Below are 26813 nucleotides of genomic sequence, written 5' to 3'. Positions count from 1 at the left end.
TGAAAAGATGTTCTGTGCCTTCAAAGCAATCTCACTGGATACTGCCCTATTGAAAATTCAGAGGTGCAAATCAGGTTCGCCTCTAGACCCGGTCCCCGCCCAGGTGCTCACTACCCTGGCACCAGTTATTGTCACCCCTTTAATTTCAATTTGGAATTCCTCCCTATCATCTGGCCAATTTCCTACAGTATGGAAGCAGGACATGCTGATCCCCATCCTAAAAAAGGCCGAGGCTGATCCGTCAGCATTTAGAAACTACCGGCCAATATCACTCCTCTCCAAACCAGCCAAGGTATTGGAAAAAGTCGTGCAAGAACAGCTGGCCGACTATTTGGAGTCTAGAAAACTCCTCCATGACTCGCAATCCAGATTCAGATCTGGGTACAGTACGGAGACAGCTCTACTAGAGGTAACAGACGATTAGGGAGAGCGTGGACAGAGGCGAGGTAGCCATGCAGGTGCTCCTAGATCTGTCCGCGGCTTTCGACACCGACTCACATTCCATCCTGCTGGATGGACTCCATAATGTAGGGATAAGAGACACTCCCTTGGCCTGGATAAAATAATTTCTAACAGATAGAACGCAACAGGTTTGGTGCCGGCCCTACCTGTCAAAAGATAAAAAAAACCTTAGTTGTGGATTCCTTCAGGGGTCGGCACTTGGCCCCCTTTTCTTCAATGTTTATCTTTCACCACTGGCGAGGGTAGTAGAGGCCTATGGGTTCAGAGTGGTCTCCTACGCTGATGATACACAGCTAATGTTTTAATTTAGAGATCACTCCGACAACGGACTATCAAACTTCAAAGCTTGCCTCTCTAACATTGTATTATGGATGACTTCTAATACCCTGAAGTTGAACACCGACAAAACCGAGGTGCTATTTTTCAACCAAAAATCCCCATTGCTACCATCTATGTGGTGGCCGTTCGAACTGAACCCTCCCCCGTCTCCCGTTAAATCTGCTCGGAATCTGGGCTTTTTAATTGACAATGAATTGTCATGTAAAGCCCAAATCCATAAAGTCACCTCTGCCTGCTTTGGCAAATTGTGCATGATTAAAAAGCTCTTCCTCTACCTGCCCATGGATTCAAAGAGGACTATCGTGCATGCCCTCATTACCTCCCATCTGGACTATTCTAATAGCTTATACGTGGGAGCTCCAGCTTACCTTATACATCAGTTGCAGATTGTTCAGAATGCTGCTGCCAGGCTGATAAGTAACATTCCCTATCGCCACTCTATTACCCCTCACTTGAAGAACCTTCACTGGCTCCCGATATCTTCTCGCATTCAGTTTAAAGCCCTGGTCCTGTCTTTCAGGGCTCTGAATGGCAAGGGACCAGGGTATCTCAGACGTAGGCTGAAGCTAGTCCACTCATCTCGAGCCCTCAGATCCACCACCTCCGTCTCTTGCTCCTCCCACCATTTCTATCGCTCAAGAAAAGGGGGTAGAACTTTTGCGGTGGTTATGGCAAAGCTATGGAACTCCCTTCCATTAAATCTTTGACTGATCGAATCGGAATCTCTGTTCAGGCGCAGTTTGAAGACATGGCTGTTTTCCAGCTACTAGCTTTCCTATGGTCTCTGCCACTGTTGTCCACAGCGCCGGGACACCCCCGCTGGGGGTAGCCGCGCGCTTAAAAAATAAAAAAAATAATAATAATAATCTTATCACAGCTACAAAAGATGTACTTGCCTCTGTGGCAGGATCAGGGGGAGAGACTAGAGACTTATTCAACTCAATAGCAGGCCTCTAAAAATCTACTCGCCTACTTGCTACGGCAAGTCAGATTTTATCAGGTTGAGCTATTTATAGCACCCAATCCTTTGTTTTCGCCAGTGAACTTAAGCTGGTATAAACAGGTTTTATGTTCATTCAGAAAGTGAATGAGCAATAAAGACATCTCTAAAACTTGATTTAATCTTGACACATTTGCTGTCTGTTCAAGGACAGAGGTCAAATGTCAGTTTGTCTTTTTACTAATTGTTTCTTATCCTAACCTGGAAAATGATCTTTACTTTTCTTTCTGTAATTACAGGTAAAGGTTTTTGTAAATTGAGCTGCCTGACAATCATTGTGAAACAAAAGGCTGTTAAAGTGCAGTTTTTAAACACATTTAAACAGCTTGTAAATAGATATTACAAGTATTTCAAAATATATCTGGATTAGGAAAACCTTTTTGTACTTCAGAAATGTGACACAAACAAAGATTTAAACAGGAGTAAAACAATTCATAACACTTTACTTGGTGATGTGCAAATGACAAATATTTGCAGAAACTCAAATTCCGAACATTATATAGTTGTATCAGTAAAACCACAGGTCAGTGGGAAATGTTGTGGTTATTTCAATAGAAAATAAATCTTCTGATAAATAAGTGTGCTACCACTTCATGCTCCAGGTATGTATGTATTAAAAGTGATCGTTTTAAACATGATTTGAGAAACATTCCTGCATCTGCCCTGATGACAATGTGGGTAACGAACCAAGAGGCAAGTCCGTGGTCATGGTATCTTATATGTAGCTAGATTTATATTGAGCAATGGTTTAGTCTATTAAATCAAACTAAAGTGTTATTTTGTACAGCAGACAAGCTGAAACTGCATATTTAAAAGTGCTCTCATATGTGGGAAAGAAGAAAATGGCAGCTCAGTGATTTAAAATATTTGCCCAAGATCACAACATTTGAAACTAGTTTACGGGTCAAGAGCATTATAATTAGGTTGAGTAGATTATTTAAGTCGCTAGAACTGCAGGTCTAGTAAAGTATTTATAATTTTTCAAGGCCTGAATAGCATCCTGTAACCCTTCATACCAATTGTCCTCATTGCACTGTGGGACAGATTTGCCTCCCATCATAATGTTAGTTATCATGAGAACCCAATCTGAAAAGTTGATGCAGGGCATGTGCAGGGCAGCCTGGTAAAGGGCACGTGCCAGAATCAGAATGACTTCCAATAAGCTAGGCACCAGTGGGTTTGGTACGAGGGTGAGACTGAGATGCTTTCAGCTTTGAGTCGAAAACCACAACAGGGTGCCCTTCCTCCAGCGATGTGGATGGAACTGGCACAGGGACAGGGACTCGCGACAGGACCGAAGTGGTGCAGAACCAGAGGCTCGAGAGAAACAGAGGGCACTGAGGGCACACCTGCAGCCATGTAACGACTGCATCCGATTGAACATCTCTAACCTTTTAAGGTACGTCAAAGCAAGTTTATTGAGCTGTGGTCTCGTATGCTACCCGTGGTATGGTGAATCGCTGCACTAAAAATGACAATCTTACTCAATTTGTAAGTCACTACACTTACACATGATCTTAAGGAGTACTTTCCTGCTGAGGAATAGACGGCACTGAAGGCAACCCGGTCTTGTCCCTCCTTGATTCTCCACCACCCTAGGGAGGCATTCTTTGCCCTCCTACCCTTACTAGGCAACCCTCTTTAAAATCACATGCCATGACAGTTCACCCTAAGCATGTAGACACGGACACACTGGTCAACATAACTGAAAGCCTTTTGAATTCTAAAGGCAGAAAGAAACTGGTTTCTACCTCTCTTACCAGGCTACTTTTGTGAGGTGAAGGGCCTTTTTAGTTCGGTCACCTATGGTGTTTCCTAAACTATTTTGGGCAGCATGAATGCACAACAGAATAAGACCCTCTAGCCTACTTCCCAACACCTTCATAAAAATCTCATCTAGATGAAAAGCAGATGTGGGCATATTTAAGGAACTACAGTATTCAACTCAATAGCAGGCCTCTAAAAATCTACTCGCCTACTTGCTACGGCGAGTCAGATTTTATCAGGTTGAACTATTTATAGCACCTAATCCTTTGTTTTCGCCAGTGAAGTTAAGCTGGTATAAACAGGTGTTATGTTCATTCAGAAAGAGAACGAGCAATAAAGATCTCTAAAACTTGCTGTCTGTTCAAGGACAGAGGTCAAATGTCAGTTTGTCTTTTTACTAATTGTTTCTTATCCTATTCTGAAAAATGGTCTTTACTTTTCTTTCTCTAATTACAGGTAAAGGTTTTTGTACACTGTGCTGTCAGACAATCATTGTGAAACAAAAGGCTGTAAATTGTCAGTTTTTACCACATTTAAACAGCTTGTAAATAGTACATGTATTTCAAAATATATCTGGAATTAGGAAACCTTTTTGTTCTTCAGAAATGTGACGCAAACAAAGATTTAAACAGGAGTAAAACAAACCATAACACTTTACTTGGTGATGTGCAAATGACAATTATTTGCAGAAACTCAAATACCGAACATTATATAGTTTTATCAGTAAAACCACAAGTCAGTAGGCAATGTTGTGGTTATTTCAATAGAAAATCTTCTGATAACAAATAAGTGTGCTACCACTTCATGCTTCAGGTATGTATGTATTAAAGTGATCGTTTTAAACATGATTTGAGAAACATTCCTGCACCTGCCCTGATGACAATGTGAGGTGAAGGTCCTTTTTAGTTCGGTCACCTATGGTCTTTCCTTAACTATTTTGGGCAGCATGAATGTACAACAGAATAAGACCCTCTAGCCTACTTCCCAACACCTTCCCAAAAATCTCATCTAGATGAAAAGCAGAAGTGGGCATGTTTAAGGAACTACAGAATCCTGTAAAGATCAGCCTAGCTTGTTATAGTCGAATGTCTCTAAGTTTCACGAGATAAGGAAGGTATTAATAGTTCCAGGATGAGGGGGGCAGTATCGGATGCAGGAGTTTGCATCATTCGAGCCCCATAACTATGAAAAGAATATTAAATATGGCCAACACAGTATGGCTGGGGAACTTTGACTCACACACTAGGGCAGTGTTTGGAAGGTATTTACACCACAAAACATTTCACCAGCCACCACTGCTCACTGCAACACTATATTCCAATACTTTATAACCAACCACACTGCTTTGAACGTTTCGGAGTCATCCACTATTAAGCTACTCTAAAAGTATTTTTTTCTTATCTAGTGACACAGAGATTGAGACAGAAGGAATAGTTATGCTGGTGGAAGACGCAAAGGCAGCCTTTAAAACATCAGCATTATGTTTATACATTGAGGATGGATAGGCAGGGTGAAATGTATCGAACCCAGGAACAGTATTCCCAGGATAAAGTGCATTATCTGAGACTAGAGCAGCTGGTCATGGCTGCATTTGTAATTATTGTTTTGGAGCTACAGTGTAGATACACGTAACCGAATTCCAATATCTTCCCACATTGGCAGCAGGAGGAAAGGAAACGTTAAAGCTTTCATCGTCAGTGTTAACGTGTGTGTTGGCTAAACCAATGAAATTCTCAGAAGATCTGCAACCAGAAACAACCTCTCCTGCTACAATTTCTCCATTTCGAAGAATTACTTGCTCTAAGAAAAGTATGCTTTTTAGGCCAGGGGGTCAACGTAAGCTGCAAATCAGTGTTGCATTATGGCCCTTTAGTTTTATTTGTAATGGTTAACTAATTAAAGAGTGTCGGGAACTGCCATACTCAGAGAGAGTTCCAGGATTCAGCTCCAAAGAATTTGACTAATTGATGGATAGCCAAGATGGACCAGCCAGATGGCACCCCTTAGTAGAACTAGTTGATTGATGACGGTCTTATTGGTACACTGCACAGAGAAGTGGGGGTATTTGTTATCCAGAATGAGTCGGAGGTATTATCATCCCTTAGCTCTCTAGACTTTGACATATATTATATATATATATAGATATATATATATATATATCTATATATCTATAGATATATATATATATATATATCTATATAGTGACTTTTTTGGTATGCATATTCTAACATGAGGAAAAACGTTTCAAATGTAAAAGTGTCCAGGATATCCTGATAGCGTGTGGAGATTCTTATATAGTGTTCATTAATATACTTACAGACCCAATGACGGCAAAGTAAAAACTATTTTGCTGCAAAGGCTTAACTTGTCCTATGGCTCAGATTACAATTACTCAAAATTCAACCATCTAACATTCACATCATGAAACAAAATTAGTGCAATAACACACGGCCATGAAAGCACTTTACCTTGAAGCCGGCCTGCTTAAGAAAGTGTCCAAGTTTACTGGTAATTTCATTAAATCGCTCCTGCTGCCAATTCACCTAAAAGTAAATAATGTAGGAGGAAAGTAGACATCGATCATGAAAACACAAATTAATTCAACCAGAGTAATCAAAATAAACAAAAATGCACAATTATTTTGACCAGCAACATCCTGCTGATTTTATTACTTGTCTTATTGGATGCATAAACTGATGGGACGATTGCCACTATGAAGCACTATCAAATACATGTTCATCGAAAAAAACACACTAATAGTGGCGCAACCTTGATGCACCATAATTTATGTAGAAAGATCATTATCTTTCTCACTTCTAACAAAATACTGGCTTAAAAAAAAAATATCATAGGTTTTCAGTGCAATTCGGAAAGAAATCATGCCAGGACAAGGTACCATTATCTGCATTCAAGTTGTACTTGCCATTGGGTTTTTAAAACCTTTTAACATTAAAAGATTCTGCACAACACATTTCTTTTTATTTCATTAGATATATTTCAAGTTTATAATCAGCATACATGCAGAATTGTAGATACCCATTTCTACGCTTCAGTTGCATCAAAGTAATGACATAACGTGCACCTTGACCAATACTACTTTCCGTAACTTACCAAAGTCATTACAAAGACATTAACATGGCTTTCTCTCTGTGTATTGTGTCATTTAACTAACATTCCTTCATTAAGCTTCGTACCGAGACACCTTACAGGCACACATGCGCAAAGAGGCTCTGACTCTGCACTGCACATAACCGCTGCCTTTCACTGAGACACCACGAAGGTCCCAGACCAGCGGGTCTTAACCTTTTTAAGGTCTCGCCTGAGCCAATGCGCTGGCGCATTGCTCGGTGAGATTATAGTAAGCGGACAAGAAAAGTCTACCAAAACGGCTGCGGATTGCATACAGTTCATGTGATCTATGCGCGTGCACGCCATCGCCAGCCACATAACACACACCACCATTTGTCTGTGCCTCGCTTCAGATTTCAAATACTGCCGCTCCCCCCCAATCAGACTTCAAAGGAATGCGCTCCCGCTCCAGCAATGCAGAGCGCTTGTTTCTGGACGAAAGTGAAAGCCTACCGTGCTACTTTACAGTAGCCTTGCTCCTCAAATGCTGTTGCTGTGTTGCCATCTCTCTAGGGAAACTCAGCTTGAAAACACTCGACTTGCAAGCTGCAATGCTACATCCGCTATGCTTTGCCTCTAGACACGTTGACCCCTCACAGACTGTGCTGACTCTGCCCCTCCTGATTCTGAAACTTACCAACACAGTCACCATGCAGTCTCTTCTCTCTGTCTTATGTCTGCCCTGCCACCATTTACTTCGGACCCTCACCCTCACTCCCCCTCACACACCCACCCTCACAACCTTCTCACCCACACCCCCTCACCCGCACACCCCCTCTCCCTCACATCCGCTCACCCTCACTCACACCCTCACTCACCCTTACACCTCTCACCCTCACACCTCTCACCCTCACTCACCCTTACACCTCTCACCCTCACACCTCTCACCCTCACTCACCCTTACACCTCTCACCCTCACACCTCTCACCCTCACACCTCTCACCCTCACACCTCTCACCCTCACACCTCTCACCCTCACACCTCTCACACCTCTCACCCTCACCCTCACACCTCTCACCCTCCCACCTCTCACCCTCACACCTCTCACCCTCACACCTCTCACATCTCACACCCACTTCCTCTCACACCCCCTTACCCTCACACCCTCTCACCCTCCCACACACCCATCACTCTCACACATCCCTCACTCACCCTAACCCTCACAACCCTCTCGCCCTCACCCTCACACACGCTCACCCCTACACACCCTCACCCCCACCTCCCCTCACACCCACACCCCCTCACCCAACCTCTCACCCACCCCCACACTCACTCTCACTCCCCCTCACACCCTCTCCCCTCACACACCCTCAACCCCCCCATCTTCACACCCCCTCACACCCTCACACACCCTCTCACCCTCACACACCCCTTCACCCTCACACACCCCTTCACCCTCACACACCCCTTCACCCTCACACACCCCTTCCCCCTCACACACCCCTTCCCCCTCACACACCCCTTCCCCCTCACACACCCCTTCACCCTCACACACCCCCTCACCCTCACACACCCCCTCACCCTCACACACCCCCTCACCCTCACACACCCCCTCACCCTCACACACACCCTCACCCTCACACACCCTCTCCTCACCCTCACACACCCTCACACACCCTTTCACCCTCACACACCCTTTCACCCTCAAACACCCTCTCACCCTCACACACCCCTTCACTCTCACACACCCCCCACCCAGTCACCCTCACAACCTCACACCCCTCTCACCCTCACAACCTCACACCCTCACAACCTCACACCCTCACAACCCTCTCACCCTTACAACCTCACACCCTCACTCACCATAACTCGGGGACACCACCACATCACTCGGGGACACCGCCACATCACTCGGGGACACCACCACATCACTCGGGAACACCACCACATCACTCCAATACACCACCACATCACTCGGGGACACCACCACATCACTCCAATACACCACCACATCACTCCAATACACCACCACATCACTCCAATACACCACCACATCACTCAGCCCAACCACATCATTCAGCCCAACCACATCATCACTCAGCACCACAACAGCACTGTCCTTGCTTTCTATCTAGCTAATGGAGCTGTGGAGAAGTGTGGCTCAGGGGTTAGAGGCGGCAGACCCGGAAGCTGAGATCGGCCCTGGACCAGGGTTCAATCCCCCGCCTCGGCGGGTCTTGGGCTCAAAAAATTCCACGGACTCGATAATTCTCGCTCCGGTGCCTTCTCAACTCACGGGTTCACACTCTGCGACTCTGGGCAATAGCTTGCTTAACCTCCACAACGGCCCCTCGCGGCGGGATGCCTGGCTTTCACCTTGTGGATACCCTGCCGGGGTTATCGCACGGGGGAATACCAGGACGGGTTCCCTAAGCAAGCGCCGGGAAACCCTTTGTGGGTAGCTGTGCGCTATATAAGCTCAATTACATTTACATTTAATAGGACTCCCATTAGGAAAGTGTAAGCTATTGGCTTTGTGAATAACATTGCTATTAATTTATATATTTTCAAAGCCAGTACATTAAAAAAATTGTTCATTTACAATGCCAATAGCTCACACTTTCCTAATGCGAGACCTATTGCATTGCAAATGCTTGTGCTCCTAGGGAGCCCCACAAATCACCACTGGAAGCTGGGTACCCCAGCTTAAGCGAATTCTACGGTTTGAACCTCAAAGCAATGCAGCTACAGAAACAAGTATCGAACAAATTATGAAATGTTTTATTTAATTTACAAATCAAAAATATAGAAAAAAACTTAATTATATTCGGAACGTTGGAGCTTTTCAAAATGTGGTTTTATTTGTAACTAATGAAGAGATATGCTCAACTCTGGCCTCTAGCATATCACTTCGCCTTTTTTGTGTCCTACAGTCCAGGGAGGATCTGGCCTGGCAGTTCGGGCTGGACTGTTCCCATTGGGCTGGGTCCAAACTGGAATGGCATGGTGAGCAAAAAAACTATGGATTTAGGTCCAGATCTCTGTACTGGGGTGAATGTATGACATTGTTCTGCATTCTGTCCATCAATTGTTCTTTTTTTACACTAAGTGGCCCAGGGGCATAACGGGCGTTTTCACCAGCTTTGCACGCTCCAGAGACACTTTGCTAATACAGAGGGGGCCGCAGACGCTTGTGCGGCCCCTTCTGTAATACCTCTAATCCCACTTCAACATGCAGGCAGGTTGCCACCCGCACTGTGAAACACAGAGCAGCTGTTCCGGATTTCACTGGAAAACACAACCCCCAGGGGACCCAGTGTTCGCTGCTGCCATGGGGACAGCACAATCATGGTAATACGGAGCACTTTCATTGTTTGCGACATGCGCACCTTTTTAAAATGCGCTGTATTGCAATGATACGGCCCCCAGATGGGACAGGGGTGGTGGGGGGGTGGGGGGGTGGGGGGGGGGGCAATATAGAGGATCACTTACCTGGATGCCGCTTCTCCTCAGACCTTTTCTGTTCCTCCTGACTCAAAGCACAAGTTACTTACCTTCGGTAACGATATACCTGTAAGAAACAGTAGTTAGTGTTTGATTCCTTACCTAAGAATATCCCCAGGCGTCAGACTGGATTCGGAAAGTTTTGCGTAGCAGTACCTCTGCGTGTCGGTAGGCACCTGCGGCTTCCCGTCTGTCGTCATTGGTGCCGGGATGACGTCGGAGTACTTAAGACGCTGCCCTCGCGCGCTGACATCAGTTCTTATACACAGCTTTTCGGCGACAGGAAAGCATAGCCATGATAAAAACCTACACTGGTGCCATGAAACTAGGGCCCTCAAAGGGAAGAATCTTAACCCTAGATTTCGGTTCGCAGAACGGGGAGGATGGGTGGGGCGGTAAGGAATCTAACACTAACTACTGTTTTTTACAGATATATCGTTACCGAAGGTAAGTAACTTGTGCATCTAAAAGAAACAGGTTAGTGTTAGATTCCTTACCTTAGAATAGATACCCCAGCAATACCAACCCCGGTGGTGGGTCTGCGAACCATGATCACACAAGAAAGTCCTGGAGAATGGAACGGCCGAAAAAGCCATCTCTCCAGACTTGGCTGTCCAGGCAGCAGTGTCTAGTGAACGTGTGCAGCGAGGCCCACGTAGCTGCCTGACAGATGTCCCACACGGGGACTCCCCGGCCCAGTGCATTAGTAGCCGCCGTGGTCCGAGAGTGGAATGGGCCCTCAGGCCAACAGGAGGATCCTTTTACGCCAAGGAGTAGCAAACCTTGATGCACAAGACCCACCGAGAGATGGTCCGTTTGTGCACCGCACGTCTCTTCCTAGTGCCCACGTAACCACAAAGAGCTGGTCATCCACCCGGAACTAGAGTGTGCCTTCCAGATAGAATGAGAGTGCACGTTTTGGGTCCAGACGGTGGAGCCTCTCTTCCTCTCTCGAGGGATGCGGAGGCGGAAAAAAGGTGGGCAAGGTGATGGACTGCCCGAAGTGGAAGGCTGTGACTACCTTGGGCAGGATAGAGGGACGCGTTCTCAAAACAACCTTGTCTGGCTAACCCTGTGAATTCATTCGCTCAAGGAACCACTGAGATACTGTGAAACATCTGGATTCAAGCTGAACATGCAGAAGTCTGAGGTACTAGTCATTAATATTTCTAGGAAAGAAGGTGTGCCTTTGTACTAACTCAGCCTTCAAGTGAAGTTCCTCCATGATCAAGCAAGTATCAACAACCATTCCTTCACAAGGCCATCTTCTCATCATTGTGGCTCAGCATCCAGATGAATTGTAAAGCTGACATAGCCATGTCTTAATGGGTCTGGTCCCCAAGGTCTCCAACCAGTAGCTTGTGAGATACTGTAGCTCTCGCGCTACCTCTGACTAGCTCACTTGTGTGCAGCCCAGTTTATTAAATTAGAACGCTTTGCTTGGTTGAATATACATATTTAAAAAACTGAGATTATACAACACAAATAATATTGGTAGCTCTCAATGCATTTAATTATACATTAGTAGCCCTCAGTACAGAAAAGATTGGAGACTCCAAATGCTTTGCAACAGATAAGATAATGGTCCTGCACAGAGTAGTAAGTAATCTTTCTAGGCCATTCTCATTCAGACAGTTCAATGGTTCATAATCCAACTGCAACACAATTTTGCGGACCTCAAAGTTGGGAGGGAGAAGAGCATGAGCAGAAGCCGCGTCACTTATGAGAAAGTTAAAAAATGGGCGCTAGGCTTCGGCAGTTTCACCATTATGTATCAAGCTACCCATCTCAGATACCTCTTAGAGTGGCCAAAGGTGGAGACGGAGTCCAATGGTGGTTAAAAGACCACATTTTGGCCAGGGTACACCTATAGGATGTACCCTGGCTACCCTTAAGCACTGACCAATTAATCACCGGATGTTCCCAAACATGCAGGCCGTTTTATTTGGAAGGAAAGCATTTGGTCACTTGTAAAAAGCAGAGTGCAATAAAATTTGAAGGAGGGGCAAATCAACAAAGCGAAAATCCATTCCATGGGGACGACAATTAGTGTTTGCTGTCTTAGAGTGGAGGGACATATAAAGTTATTTTTTCTTCAGCATTTGTGTTCTGCTTATAAAACCAATAGAAATATATTTAAACAAATTAGATATATGCATTGGTTCAAAAGGGATGACCTTCACCATCTCTGCATAATATTTAGATGCGCGGTGAAAGGGATACTCTTATCTTGTGAATTCTTTCAGCACAGCCAAATGTACTCTTCTGAAAGTAGTGCAAGCTAACTTAGTATCTAGCAAATACAGTGATGGAAAGTCTTCTTACCAAATCATAACTCAGGCAGTTTGAAATCCCAAACTACAAGTATTTTTTTAGTTTACTCAATAACATGTAGGTGTCATCAAAACACAGAACATTTGAGAAGACTAACTATTAATACTGGTAACCAGGTATACAATTGGGCGCTCAACTGAGGCGGGTTATAAGGAACATGCAATAAGTGAGTGCTCCAAAGAGAGAAGGATAGGCTACCAATCTATCCCACAAGTCCCCATAAAAAAGGGCATATCTGGATTAACAAAAATTCCCCCTGAGCACTTCAAACGAAATAATAGCTAAAGTACATATACAGCATTCACAAAATAATATATCAGTAAAAGTGCAGACAGTCCAGATATATTAACTGCAATGTCCAAGTATTAGCGATTCGCTTGTAAATTCGGATAGTAATCCTCTTAAAGACCAGAGGAATCTTCACGTAACATCGAAATCCTCATGAGATTCAGAGGAATCTTCACTTAACACTGTAATCAATTGTAAAACTCCAGAATCAAATGATATTCACCAAGAAGTGAAGGCGTCCATTCAGTAGTTCCAAGACTTTAATTGTTGTCGTCACAAAGAGCATCATACGCAGCCAACTCGTGTTTCGTCATGCAAAATTCAAATGCATCCTTGACTTCCTCAGGGCTCAAACTCAAATCCATACAGAGATATAGAACGAATAATCACAATTTAAAATGAACCTCAATCTCAAAATTAGGTAAATCCAAATTTCAAAAATATCCTCATGCCAATACGACGGCTATTCTGTAATCATCCAAAAATGTATATAAAAGAATACAATCCTGAATACCGTAGGTGAAGGTTCAAGATTACAGGAGATCACGAGTACGTGTATTGGTTCCAGTGTAGTGTTGTGTCCTAGGATTACGGGCACGAAAGCGCTATTATTTCTATTGAAGTGCTCAGGGGGAATTTATTTGTTATTTGAGAAGACTAATATGTAGTTTTAAAATGTGAAAAGCCTGTATTTTTAAACATGCTGAAAACAGGAAATTATAGAATTACAAGAGCAAGTTAGTTTATGTTGGCACTAAATTGATAAATATTAATCAATATATCTAATGACGCTAGACATGCTAAAATGTATTTTTTTCTTGTTGAAATATACAGTTCTGAAGATTTTTATAATTTTATCACAATATTGCGATGCCTAAGGAACACTTGTGCATTACACAAATACATGTTTCTTGTCCATAGGTAGTCTGTAAAGATAAGGTGCCATTTTGGAACATTCTAAAGTTGAAACTTCTTTGACAGGTTTGAATGAGGAAATGTCTACTTTTTCAAATTACCTGATCCATTTTATTCACTGCAACTGCTAGTTGAGTCACGCCAAGAGAACGGACGAGCAAGCCATGTTCTCGTGTCTGACCACCAGCCTCGAATCCTGCTTCAAACTCTCCTCTACTGGCATCCACCACCAGAATGGCCACATCAGCCTACAAAGAAAAGCTACAGGTTGAAACATCAGGGAAAAGAAAAGACAACCTATGCTTGCATGTCTTCTGCCATGAAGCTACCTACACTTTATTAGTCATCTTACAAGTCAGATTTTGTAGTAGAAAATATAAACCATTATTCAAGTTTATCAAGTAAACCAAATTCACTTTCATTGTCTTTGAAGGAGTCTTTAAATACCAGCTATACATAATATGTTAATCAAAACATAGAAAACCAGCATATGGGTACTTTTACACACTACAAAAACATCTTTAAGTGCCTCAAAACGTGAGATTAAAAACGATTGAGAGTCTAAAAACATCAAGAACAGCTTATTTATATTAAAAAAATGTGACCTTAGCCTAGAATGTATATTTGCTATTTCCTTTTGTATGGTGTGGTATAAACCGTGCCTTTTCTTTGACAATAGTAAGGTAAGAAAGTCTCCTAATCCTAGACGAGCTTGTCAACCAAGCCCAATGGCTGCCTCATCAGTGAGCTCTGACTGCCAGCATCTACAATCTCAATCTGCTTCTACTGATGTGTGTAAAGTACTAGACTTTTGCTGCAGGCAACATATCTGCTGCATTTGGTGTGAAGGGAGAGCCCCCTCACCCATCAAAGTTGGGAAGAGACATGAACATGGTTCTGAGCAAGGTTGTCTCGAGCCATAGCTGCTTTCGCACCAGCTTGAGTTGGGCTACTTTTTTGATACTCTAGCACTGTAAGTGGACTGAAATTCACATGTTGCCAGCACTACACTATACTGAAAATATAGGATCTCGTGTGTCTCAGGTGAAGGCAGCAGAGGAGAATGCCTGAGCAATGGGGTGATTTGGTTGGAGCTTAATGATCAGCCATATTGATGTCAGTAAACGTGGTCATGGACAGACCCTCCATTGCTCCAAATTCAGAAGATGACAAAAAAGAGGAAGATTGAGTAGACACCTCGAGAGTACTCAGGTGCTCGGAGAACTTGAGTAGGACTTGATGCTACAGGACATGACTCCACTCACAGGGAGCAAATAAAGAAGCTAGGAGGGTGTCCACCAAAAAAGGGTATCATGATACTCAGGTGCATGATCTCTATATATCCAACATGGCAGATAAGAAACAAGCATTTACAATGCAATGGTTTCGCCTTTGTTAAAGTTAGAGCTATTGGCATTGCTCTTGACATTATTTTTATTTATGTATTTTTTAACATAAATAAATGGCATTGTCATTTACAATGCCACTAGCTTTATCTCTCGCAAATGACACACACAGAGCCCCCCCACACACACAGCCACACAAAGCTCCCCACACACACAGCCGCACAAAGCTCCCCACACACACAGCCGCACAAAGCTCCCCACACACACAGCCACACAAAGCTCCCCACACACACAGCCACACAAAGCTCCCCACACACACAGCCACACAAACCTCCCCACACACACAGCCACACAGAGCCCTCCACACACACCCACATGGCACAAGCAGGCAACAGGGGCACACTGAGGCACAAGCAGGCAACAGGGGCACACGGACGCACAAGCAGGCAACAGGGGCACACTGAGGCACAAGCAGGCAACAGGGGCACACTGAGGCACAAGCAGGCAACAGAGGCACACGGAGGCACAAGCAGGCAACAGGGGCACAAGCAGGCAACAAGGGCACACGGAGGCACAAGCAGGCAACAGGGGCACACGGAGGCACAAGCAGGCAACAGGGGCGCACAAGCAGGCAACAGGGGCACGAAAACTGAGGCACAAGCAGGCGACAGGGGCACACGGAGGCACAAGCAGGCAACAGGGGCACACGGAGGCACAAGCAGGCAACAGGGGCGCACAAGCAGGCAACAGGGGCACGAAAACTGAGGCACAAACAGGCGACAGGGGCACACGGAGGCACAAGCAGGCAACAGGGGCACACGGAGGCACAAGCAGGCAACAGGGTCAGGAAAACAAGCACAAGCAGGCAAAAGGGTCACAAGTAGGAATTGTAATTTAGACGGGGCTGAAGTGGAGAACGGTCAGTAGGGAAGTAGTGTGGCTGGTGCAGTGGTACCAAGTGGTACCAATTATTCTGCAATTGACACTTGCTTTATTCCCACCTTTCTGTTTACAGACTACACTCCGAGCTACTGTAGTGGCAGTATCCTCTGAGCTCGTGTCGCAGAGCTGCCAGGTGGCGCAATGTATATTCAAGAGCACGTATGGGCCCCTATGTATAATATAGTCTCGGCGTGAAAGCAGCAAAATACAAAAAATATGTATGATTACAGCTTTACAGATGAACAGCAGTAAAGATGCATGATTTGCCCAAATTTGCATGTCAAGCTGCAGGCATGCCACAAGGCCCTGTTTCAGTTTTACAAGCATCGTATCCACCAAAAAAGGAATACATTTAAAATAGATCAAAGTAGTTATAGATTTAGAAGTAGCATTACAAGTGTAGCCAGCAGCCCGACTCACAAAAAAACGTAATGTACACATCGCAGACTTAGCGCTCCAAAATGCAAAATCCAGTGCATATTTATGGATTCAGAAAAATCCTCATCTTATATGCATAGACATATAGAGAAATTGTCGATTTCAATACATTGCTACTTCTGCACATCTTTGTGGATCTGTGCCTGCATATGGCACATTCGGTGTGCCTGTGAAGTGAAATTCAGATGCACAAGAAGTCTCGTGAACGGAGACGAAAATATTTTAGTTTCACATTTCTAGGTTCTACGATGATCTTTTCTGCCCTTACCTTTTCAATAAAAAAAATTAAAAGCAACTTTCCTAATAGTTCCATATTTTGGGTCAAAATCTCTTGTTTCAATACAGAACCCCCCCCCCCCCCCCCCCCTCCCCCACCACCCATCTCCCAATATTAATCAAACCCTCCCTGTGGAGTGATTATTTTGTGATTTACAGCATAATTATTCCATGACTAACTGACTTAATACCAGTTTTCCAATATCCATTCTACCCACCACTATGCAGTACTAAGCCTGAATGAGGCAACACTGGTTGCTTACAATAATGCCATTAGAAGAACAACATTATCTTTAAAAAAATGAAATGCCATTGAATGCTTTCATTAGTTCTCTTTAAGTCACTTTGTGTAGTACTACAATTCACAAGTTTTGGCTTTATTTTGTCTTGTTTTTCATCATAAGTAAGGCAAGTAAAAAGTGAAATCATTAATAGTGTCCAAAGATAGCACCAGCCCTATGCACCGATTTCTGCCTCTCCACGGCACTCTGAGAATACTAAGATGAGGGGGTGCAGCTACCCTTACTGTAGTATACACAGAGGCGAAAATGCCCAGGGATGCATTCTTTGTGCACCCCTTTGCTCGAAGCCTTCCTGATAAAGGATTTAATTTCCCCCCTAATAAAGAGTGGGGTGACGTCAAAGTAATAGGAATTTGGCTGTTAGTATCTGGATAGGCGCACCCTACACACTGGCTCCACATGTTGACCCTGAAGGCTCCCATAAGTGTAGGTGTGGTCACACCTATCCAGGGATGGCAGAGTTATGTGGTGTGCCCGTTTCCAACATATATACTAAACTGGACATGTTAGAGATAGCAATTTTGCTTTTAATGGGGCACATGAACCTCGCACTAGCACATTGGGGCACAACCAAGGCTATACAACATGCCGCCATAAACGATAGTAATACGGTGCCTTGGACGGGTGAAATCCCGACTCCCTGCCAAGTCTCACGCTTCCCGCGTGAGACGCGATCGGCCCGGTCGGGTCTTGTAGAGCGGATGGCCCCCCTGGTCTACAGGACCCACTCGGGGGGGAACCACCGACCTCAGGGCTATCCAGGGGGAGGGAAGGCCCAAGGACCCAGCGCCGCCTCAGTCACGCGGGCGGGGGCTTCGTTTGCAGCCTGCTGGACCCGACCGCTAAAGGATTCCAGCGGGAGGGGCTGGAGCGCTCTCGCAGCGCGGAGCTGCAGGCAGGCAGAGAGACACAGAGCGATTTCTGCCTCTCCACGGCACTCTGAGAATACTAAGATGAGGGGGTGCAGCTACCCTTACTGTAGTATACACAGAGGCGAAAATGCCCAGGGATGCATTCTTTGTGCACCCCTTTGCTCGAAGCCTTCCTGATAAAGGATTTAATTTCCCCCCTAATAAAGAGTGGGGTGACGTCAAAGTAATAGGAATTTGGCTGTTAGTATCTGGATAGGCGCACCCTACACACTGGCTCCACATGTTGACCCTGAAGGCTCCCATAAGTGTAGGTGTGGTCACACCTATCCAGGGATGGCAGAGTTATGTGGTGTGCCCGTTTCCAACATATATACTAAACTGGACATGTTAGAGATAGCAATTTTGCTTTTAATGGGGCACATGAACCTCGCACTAGCACATTGGGGCACAACCAAGGCTATACAACATGCCGCCATAAACGATAGTAATACGGTGCCTTGGACGGGTGAAATCCCGACTCCCTGCCAAGTCTCACGCTTCCCGCGTGAGACGCGATCGGCCCGGTCGGGTCTTGTAGAGCGGATGGCCCCCCTGGTCTACAGGACCCACTCGGGGGGGAACCACCGACCTCAGGGCTATCCAGGGGGAGGGAAGGCCCAAGGACCCAGCGCCGCCTCAGTCACGCGGGCGGGGGCTTCGTTTGCAGCCTGCTGGACCCGACCGCTAAAGGATTCCAGCGGGAGGGGCTGGAGCGCTCTCGCAGCGCGGAGCTGCAGGCAGGCAGAGAGACACAGAGCGATTTCTGCCTCTCCACGGCACTCTGAGAATACTAAGATGAGGGGGTGCAGCTACCCTTACTGTAGTATACACAGAGGCGAAAATGCCCAGGGATGCATTCTTTGTGCACCCCTTTGCTCGAAGCCTTCCTGATAAAGGATTTAATTTCCCCCCTAATAAAGAGTGGGGTGACGTCAAAGTAATAGGAATTTGGCTGTTAGTATCTGGATAGGCGCACCCTACACACTGGCTCCACATGTTGACCCTGAAGGCTCCCATAAGTGTAGGTGTGGTCACACCTATCCAGGGATGGCAGAGTTATGTGGTGTGCCCGTTTCCAACATATATACTAAACTGGACATGTTAGAGATAGCAATTTTGCTTTTAATGGGGCACATGAACCTCGCACTAGCACATTGGGGCACAACCAAGGCTATACAACATGCCGCCATAAACGATAGTAATACGGTGCCTTGGACGGGTGAAATCCCGACTCCCTGCCAAGTCTCACGCTTCCCGCGTGAGACGCGATCGGCCCGGTCGGGTCTTGTAGAGCGGATGGCCCCCCTGGTCTACAGGACCCACTCGGGGGGGAACCACCGACCTCGGGGCTATCCAGGGGGAGGGAAGGCCCAAGGACCCAGCGCCGCCTCAGTCACGCGGGCGGGGGCTTCGTTTGCAGCCTGCTGGACCCGACCGCTAAAGGATTCCAGCGGGAGGGGCTGGAGCGCTCTCGCAGCGCGGAGCTGCAGGCAGGCAGAGAGACACAGAGCGATTTCTGCCTCTCCACGGCACTCTGAGAATACTAAGATGAGGGGGTGCAGCTACCCTTACTGTAGTATACACAGAGGCGAAAATGCCCAGGGATGCATTCTTTGTGCACCCCTTTGCTCGAAGCCTTCCTGATAAAGGATTTAATTTCCCCCCTAATAAAGAGTGGGGTGACGTCAAAGTAATAGGAATTTGGCTGTTAGTATCTGGATAGGCGCACCCTACACACTGGCTCCACATGTTGACCCTGAAGGCTCCCATAAGTGTAGGTGTGGTCACACCTATCCAGGGATGGCAGAGTTATGTGGTGTGCCCGTTTCCAACATATATACTAAACTGGACATGTTAGAGATAGCAATTTTGCTTTTAATGGGGCACATGAACCTCGCACTAGCACATTGGGGCACAACCAAGGCTATACAACATGCCGCCATAAACGATAGTAATACGGTGCCTTGGACGGGTGAAATCCCGACTCCCTGCCAAGTCTCACGCTTCCCGCGTGAGACGCGATCGGCCCGGTCGGGTCTTGTAGAGCGGATGGCCCCCCTGGTCTACAGGACCCACTCGGGGGGGAACCACCGACCTCAGGGCTATCCAGGGGGAGGGAAGGCCCAAGGACCCAGCGCCGCCTCAGTCACGCGGGCGGGGGCTTCGTTTGCAGCCTGCTGGACCCGACCGCTAAAGGATTCCAGCGGGAGGGGCTGGAGCGCTCTCGCAGCGCGGAGCTGCAGGCAGGCAGAGAGACACAGAGCGATTTCTGCCTCTCCACGGCACTCTGAGAATACTAAGATGAGGGGGTGCAGCTACCCTTACTGTAGTATACACAGAGGCGAAAATGCCCAGGGATGCATTCTTTGTGCACCCCTTTGCTCGAAGCCTTCCTGATAAAGGATTTAATTTCCCCCCTAATAAAGAGTGGGGTGACGTCAAAGTAATAGGAATTTGGCTGTTAGTATCTGGATAGGCGCACCCTACACACTGGCTCCACATGTTGACCCTGAAGGCTCCCATAAGTGTAGGTGTGGTCACACCTATCCAGGGATGGCAGAGTTATGTGGTGTGCCCGTTTCCAACATATATACTAAACTGGACATGTTAGAGATAGCAATTTTGCTTTTAATGGGGCACATGAACCTCGCACTAGCACATTGGGGCACAACCAAGGCTATACAACATGCCGCCATAAACGATAGTAATACGGTGCCTTGGACGGGTGAAATCCCGACTCCCTGCCAAGTCTCACGCTTCCCGCGTGAGACGCGATCGGCCCGGTCGGGTCTTGTAGAGCGGATGGCCCCCCTGGTCTACAGGACCCACTCGGGGGGGAACCACCGACCTCAGGGCTATCCAGGGGGAGGGAAGGCCCAAGGACCCAGCGCCGCCTCAGTCACGCGGGCGGGGGCTTCGTTTGCAGCCTGCTGGACCCGACCGCTAAAGGATTCCAGCGGGAGGGGCTGGAGCGCTCTCGCAGCGCGGAGCTGCAGGCAGGCAGAGAGACACAGAGCGATTTCTGCCTCTCCACGGCACTCTGAGAATACTAAGATGAGGGGGTGCAGCTACCCTTACTGTAGTATACACAGAGGCGAAAATGCCCAGGGATGCATTCTTTGTGCACCCCTTTGCTCGAAGCCTTCCTGATAAAGGATTTAATTTCCCCCCCTTATAAAGAGTGGGGTGACGTCAAAGTAATAGGAATTTGGCTGTTAGTATCTGGATAGGCGCACCCTACACACTGGCTCCACATGTTGACCCTGAAGGCTCCCATAAGTGTAGGTGTGGTCACACCTATCCAGGGATGGCAGAGTTATGTGGTGTGCCCGTTTCCAACATATATACTAAACTGGACATGTTAGAGATAGCAATTTTGCTTTTAATGGGGCACATGAACCTCGCACTAGCACATTGGGGCACAACCAAGGCTATACAACATGCCGCCATAAACGATAGTAATACGGTGCCTTGGACGGGTGAAATCCCGACTCCCTGCCAAGTCTCACGCTTCCCGCGTGAGACGCGATCGGCCCGGTCGGGTCTTGTAGAGCGGATGGCCCCCCTGGTCTACAGGACCCACTCGGGGGGGAACCACCGACCTCAGGGCTATCCAGGGGGAGGAAAGGCCCAAGGACCCAGCGCCGCCTCAGTCACGCGGGCGGGGGCTTCGTTTGCAGCCTGCTGGACCCGACCGCTAAAGGATTCCAGCGGGAGGGGCTGGAGCGCTCTCGCAGCGCGGAGCTGCAGGCAGGCAGAGAGACACAGAGCGGTGCGAGTCAGCGGGAAGGGGCGGCTCGCACCGCGGGGGATATCAACAATACCTTGGCACTTGCAGGCAGGCTGGCAACCCCAAAACCAAGGGGGGAAACAAACGTTGCGGGCCCCGAGCCCGATGATCGTCTCGGTGGCGGCTTTTCTCCGGGGACAGATGCGACACGGGGCAGGAGAGACGTAGAAGTGCCGGCAATGCCGGACCAGACACGGGGGCGTTCCCGGCGTCGCGTGACGTCGGCAAAAGCCAAAGAATGTCGGGAACGCCCCCGTGTCTGGTCCGGCATTGACGGACAGGCCCCTCGTCCAATGGCAAGGCTCCGTTTACGGAGCCAGCCAATCAAGGACGAGGGCCGAACAAAAGCCACACTACGGTTCTCAACAGGATTTCGCCTGCGCGGAAAAGCTGCGCAGAGCGCAGCTTCCGCTAGGCGAAACCTAAAAAAGGGGTTATTTTACTGCAGTGCTAAGAACAGGTCAAGACAGTCGGTGGACAGGTGGGTGGCTTGTCTAGGTCACCAGTCCCTTCTTGAGTTGATACAGCTCTAGCACAAAACTTGATTACTTAAATGAGTGAGGTCAGACACTTGAGGGATGAGCTGGGCAAATTGATCTGTATACTAGTAAAGAAGAATTTTCCGGTCTGCAAAATACTTTAAATGGCGGAGAAAAATGTGTCTCTGTTGAGTGCTACAACGGGTCACAAACATGCGCCTAGCAAAAATTCTGATCACAAGGATTACAGTTAATGAAGGTACAAAAAGTTAGGTAAGATGGTATACATTAAATTGGATCCCAGGACATGAATACTTGCTTTGCTTATTTTTATTCATAACAAAGCAATCAAACGGAACATATTGAAATAAAATCAGGATGATCAATACCATACAATAAATAAATTATGAAGACAACAGTACCAAGACACCAAGATAATCATCACATCTGATCTCACACGATCAGGCATACCACATTCATACCACAAACAGTAAACAGATACTAAAAACAACACAAAGAAATTAACACCTAGAATAAGAATAAAAGATCTCCTTATATACAGTTATATTTATAGTTGGAATAGTCTCAGTAGCTTACATTTATATCAAACGTAAACAACAATTGCTAACAGTAAGGCTGTTAAATCACAGTGGGGGGATAGAATATCCAGAGGGGGTATGGTTCGGAGTGACAATATGAATCGTAGCTACGTAGAGCGTCTTATACTATGTTTGTGTTTGTTTCAGGTGGTCTCTTCAGGGTGCTCAGATCCTGCCTGCGTATTTTCCCTAGGGGCCCTCTCTTTTTTTGTCTTTCAGGTCGATCTGTATATCTGGCTCAATAGGGTATAATTCTATGTCAAGCACGGAGGCTCAGATTTTGCTCATCTCTCATTTATTCTGATCAGCAGCCTTAACAACATGTTTTAATCAAAGACTACAAATCCCATGAGTCTTTGTGAACAGTAAACAGATAATCACTTTCCTTAATGCTGCTTAATTGAGGCCGAGGGCTGTATTAATTTTGTAGTGTATGCAGGCTGTTCTGATTACAGGTGTTTCCTTCTAGAAGTTCGACTTAACTTACATGCCTTACGGCTTTTCCCGTGAGGCCTAGAAGCCTCCCTTCCTCTCACCCTACTGCGGTGACTGGGCCTTTGTTTCAGGCTTTGTTTCAGTGCCCTCATTTTCTGAGTCTCTGAGTCATCTCTGCGGCAAAGGAGGCTCTGGGAGGGGTTTTCCCTAAGCCGCGCTCTTTGGCTGGGGGTTTGCGTCTAACTGGCAATGGGGCGTTGGCTTGGGCAGTGTAAAGATGAATCAAGGCTAGTTCACTTAACTGTTCTTTATTCCAAGATAAGCGACACACCGGTAGGCAAAGCAGCGCTCCGCAATTGGCTCACAACATGAACCACAGCCGCTCATAACTCAACTCTCATAAACCCTTAACTGTCAGTGGACAAAGCCATTGACGTAACACATGCAAATGCGGGATGTCGCGCGGCAGGGACGGGAGCATGCAGGGGACAAAAGCGTGATAAGAGACTATCAACGTAACACATCTCCTTCCCTAAGAAAGCAGAAAACATGAATTGTAGTGGGACTAAGAGTCTTGTACTTCATGGACCAGACCACCAGGCGTCCATGTCAACCGTGAGACTAGTTTCTTCCCCGTCGTACTCATTTGGGTTACACCCCACATCGGACCTCTTGTCGTCCACTGTTCCAGAATCCTGGTGTTGTCCCCGCAAACATGGTTTATACCTTCCGGAATGGCTTCCACCCAGTCCTGACCTTCCTCCAACATGGGTGATTTAATTTCGCAAAAGTAGTCCGCAGAGTCCTAAGTTCCCCCGAACCTGTGCTTCTCCATAGAATCTATATGCATCCAGTTCGCTCCCAAGTCCTTGTAGGTGATTTATTGTCTCTTTACCCACGTTCTCCGACTCCTCGCAGTACATCCATTCGTAGTAATCCTTTATGTCGTTGTGCTCGAGCCTTCTCTTACTCGCACATTCTTCTCCGCACTGGTCAGTGTCACTCGCAAGATAATCCTCTTCCTCAGGATACCTCTTGACACTGGTTGCCGTCCTATCACCAACATCTGTACACGTGTTGTACTCTGTGCTGGGACCGCCAGTGGCGTTGCTGTCCACAGGCTCCATTCCTTCCGTAAAAACTTCTAGGACCTTTCCTCCCATCAAAATGGACGATTGCATTGCACAGGAAGATTTCTCTGTACCCCTGTACGCGTATTCTCTCCTGGACCTATTATGCATTCCGCTCATCCCTAAATCAACCTTGGGTGATGCATGTTGTGATAGTTCAAGACTCCCTTTCCCCTTATCTTCTTACTCTTCCAAATACAGCCAGTCATGGTAATTCGCTTTGTTGTTGCACTCAAGTTCCTCCAGACACAAGTCCACTTCTTCCCCCTTGGGTTGTGTTGGTATACTTTGTCCCTGTTCAACAATTACACCCTCTTCTGCTTTTACTCCTTTACTTTTCAAGGTTTCGCATTCTTTGCTTACGTGTTCATTATCCATATTTTCCTTGTAATTACCATGGTTTATTTTGTTGTTACCCATAGTCGCTTCACTTGTTCTCTCAGCTCTACTAGTAGTTTTTCCCCATCCGTCATTGTCCTTTGCTGGGGTTGTCATTTCATTCAACAACACAGGATGCTTATATTGTGTTCTTTTTCGTTTAGGGCCAAGCATCTCACCTGTTCAGAAACGTTGGGATTTAGTGTTATTCGTAATTTACTCTGCTCTCTCCATCCCAATACTAAAATGCCTTTTTCTGAAATTTATACTTTACTCCTGGTACTTCTCTCTTTGAAACTCATATCCACCTCTTTGCATCCAACCAGGTCGATGTTTTCACCTGTGCATGTTTTTAGCGTTAAATTGGCTTCCCTTAACTCTTCTCCTAGTTTTCCTGCCAATTTACTTTCCCACACATTCTTGTTAACTATTGTGCAATCTGACCCAGAATTAGCGACCATTTCAATTTCCACTCCACCTATGGTGATGACACACTCAGGTTTTTTTGCGTACTCTCCTTCCTCGTCATTGGTATCTCCTTCTGTTATGATGAGCACACATAGGTTGCATTCTGACTCGTCCGAAGATTCTGATTCTTCTTCTTCGCTCACTTCCACATAACTCATTTTCCCCTTAACTTTCCTGTAGCACACCTTCTGAGAATGACCTACCAGTCCACATTGGGTACATTTACTGTTTCTTACTGGTCATTCCCAATCATCCGCCAAGTGTTTTTTGCTTCCACATCTGAAACATCTCAGGTCTTTGTATTTTCTAGTTTCACATTTTGTATCATTATCTTCCTCCTTTATGTTTTTCCTTATGAAGTGCTTCTTCCTACTTCCGCTTATTTTAGCTACTATTCCTGTTTCTTCCTTTTAATTCTCATCCTCTTTTATGACTGCTTTTGCACAACGACCCGTTAATTCTTTCCTATTTCAATTACTTCCTTGAGTGGTTTCTCTCCTTTAGCCCATAATGCGTCCTGTATGTCGGGATTAGCTGCACACATTACAATTTGGTCTCTTATCAAGTCATCATGCATGTTCTCGAATTTGCAAGTCAGTGCCAAATTTTTTAAGGCGGAAACAGTCTTCTATACCTTCTTCCTTGCCTTGTTTACGCCTATAGAATTTATATCTGTTAACTGCTACGCACACAGTTGGCTTGTAATAATTGTCCAAATCTTCCATGGCATTACTGAACACATCTTCATTTACGCCACGTGTTTTTTTTTGCAATGTTATTGTACACCCTCAGGCCACCTGCCCCTAAACAGTGTAACAGTATCTTTTTCTTTTCGTCGGTGGTAAGGCTTCTTCTGGTTTGTCAAAAGTTGTTATGTAATTATTGAAGAACTCACTCGATTCTTCCCATTTAATTTCCGGTTCCCCTTTACCTTTTAAGAATGATTGTGGGGTGGTAGATTCTATAAGTTGCCTGTTGCCATTTAGAAATAGTAGTGATCTTTCTTTGAATAAACCCCTAAAATCTTGTTACTATTTTATTTTAACCTAATACCGTCCTTTTATTTATTTTTTTCCAATGAAGTTTCTCATTTAATTATTGTTCAAGTTATTCTTAAATGCGTTTTCTCCACACACGTGCTGTTATTCCTGTTTTTATTTATACAGAACTGCGCGGTGCTGTCAATGCTTCACTTCGTTTCACCACACGCTATTATTTCCCTCACTCACGTAACTGGCTCGTTGACTTCCTCACTAAAATGGCCCCCAGACGTTAGTTACGTCATCACGTTTACTCCGGGTTAGCGCTGGAGATCTGAGGTGAGTTTGTCCTCACACGCTTGCAGCGTCTTCTCAAATCCTTTTCATACACGGTTGCAGGAACCTCACTGTATTCCCACACTGATCACTCTACCTACACTAGCATTCCCGGCTCACCTCAACTCAATTTCGCAGATGTCAACATCTTTTGCTTCGGGTAAACCTCAGTTTCCTTCAGATACCCCAAAGTTCAATCCTTATCCTAAGATCCGTTGACACGCTTATCCTTCCTCAAAAATTATTATTGTGCGCCAATACCCTTCTCTCGATGCCTCGCGCTGCCTTCCTTTTTTATATAGTAACTTTTCAAATTGTGGATTCT

At 46.0% G+C, this 26813-nt stretch overlaps 1 protein-coding gene across 2 annotated transcripts in view; it reads right to left on the bottom strand.

The window, feature by feature from the left end:
• Positions 1-26813, bottom strand: part of HBS1L (HBS1 like translational GTPase) — a 640556-nt gene that overhangs the window by 120741 nt on the left and 493002 nt on the right. For both annotated transcript variants that reach the window (XM_086927450.1, XM_086927451.1), the window contains exons 8-9: positions 13780-13926; positions 6037-6111 (exon numbers count right to left, since the gene is read on the bottom strand). In XM_086927450.1, coding sequence (XP_086783576.1) covers positions 6037-6111; positions 13780-13926 — 222 coding nt within the window. The remainder of the gene's footprint in view (positions 1-6036; positions 6112-13779; positions 13927-26813) is intronic.

Source organism: Lissotriton vulgaris, chromosome 6 (assembly GCF_964263255.1).
Source record: "Lissotriton vulgaris chromosome 6, aLisVul1.2, whole genome shotgun sequence".
Lineage (NCBI taxonomy): Eukaryota > Metazoa > Chordata > Amphibia > Caudata > Salamandridae > Lissotriton > Lissotriton vulgaris.
The sequence above is the reverse complement of the archived record's forward strand: the minus strand, read 5'-3'. Positions and strand labels throughout refer to the sequence as shown.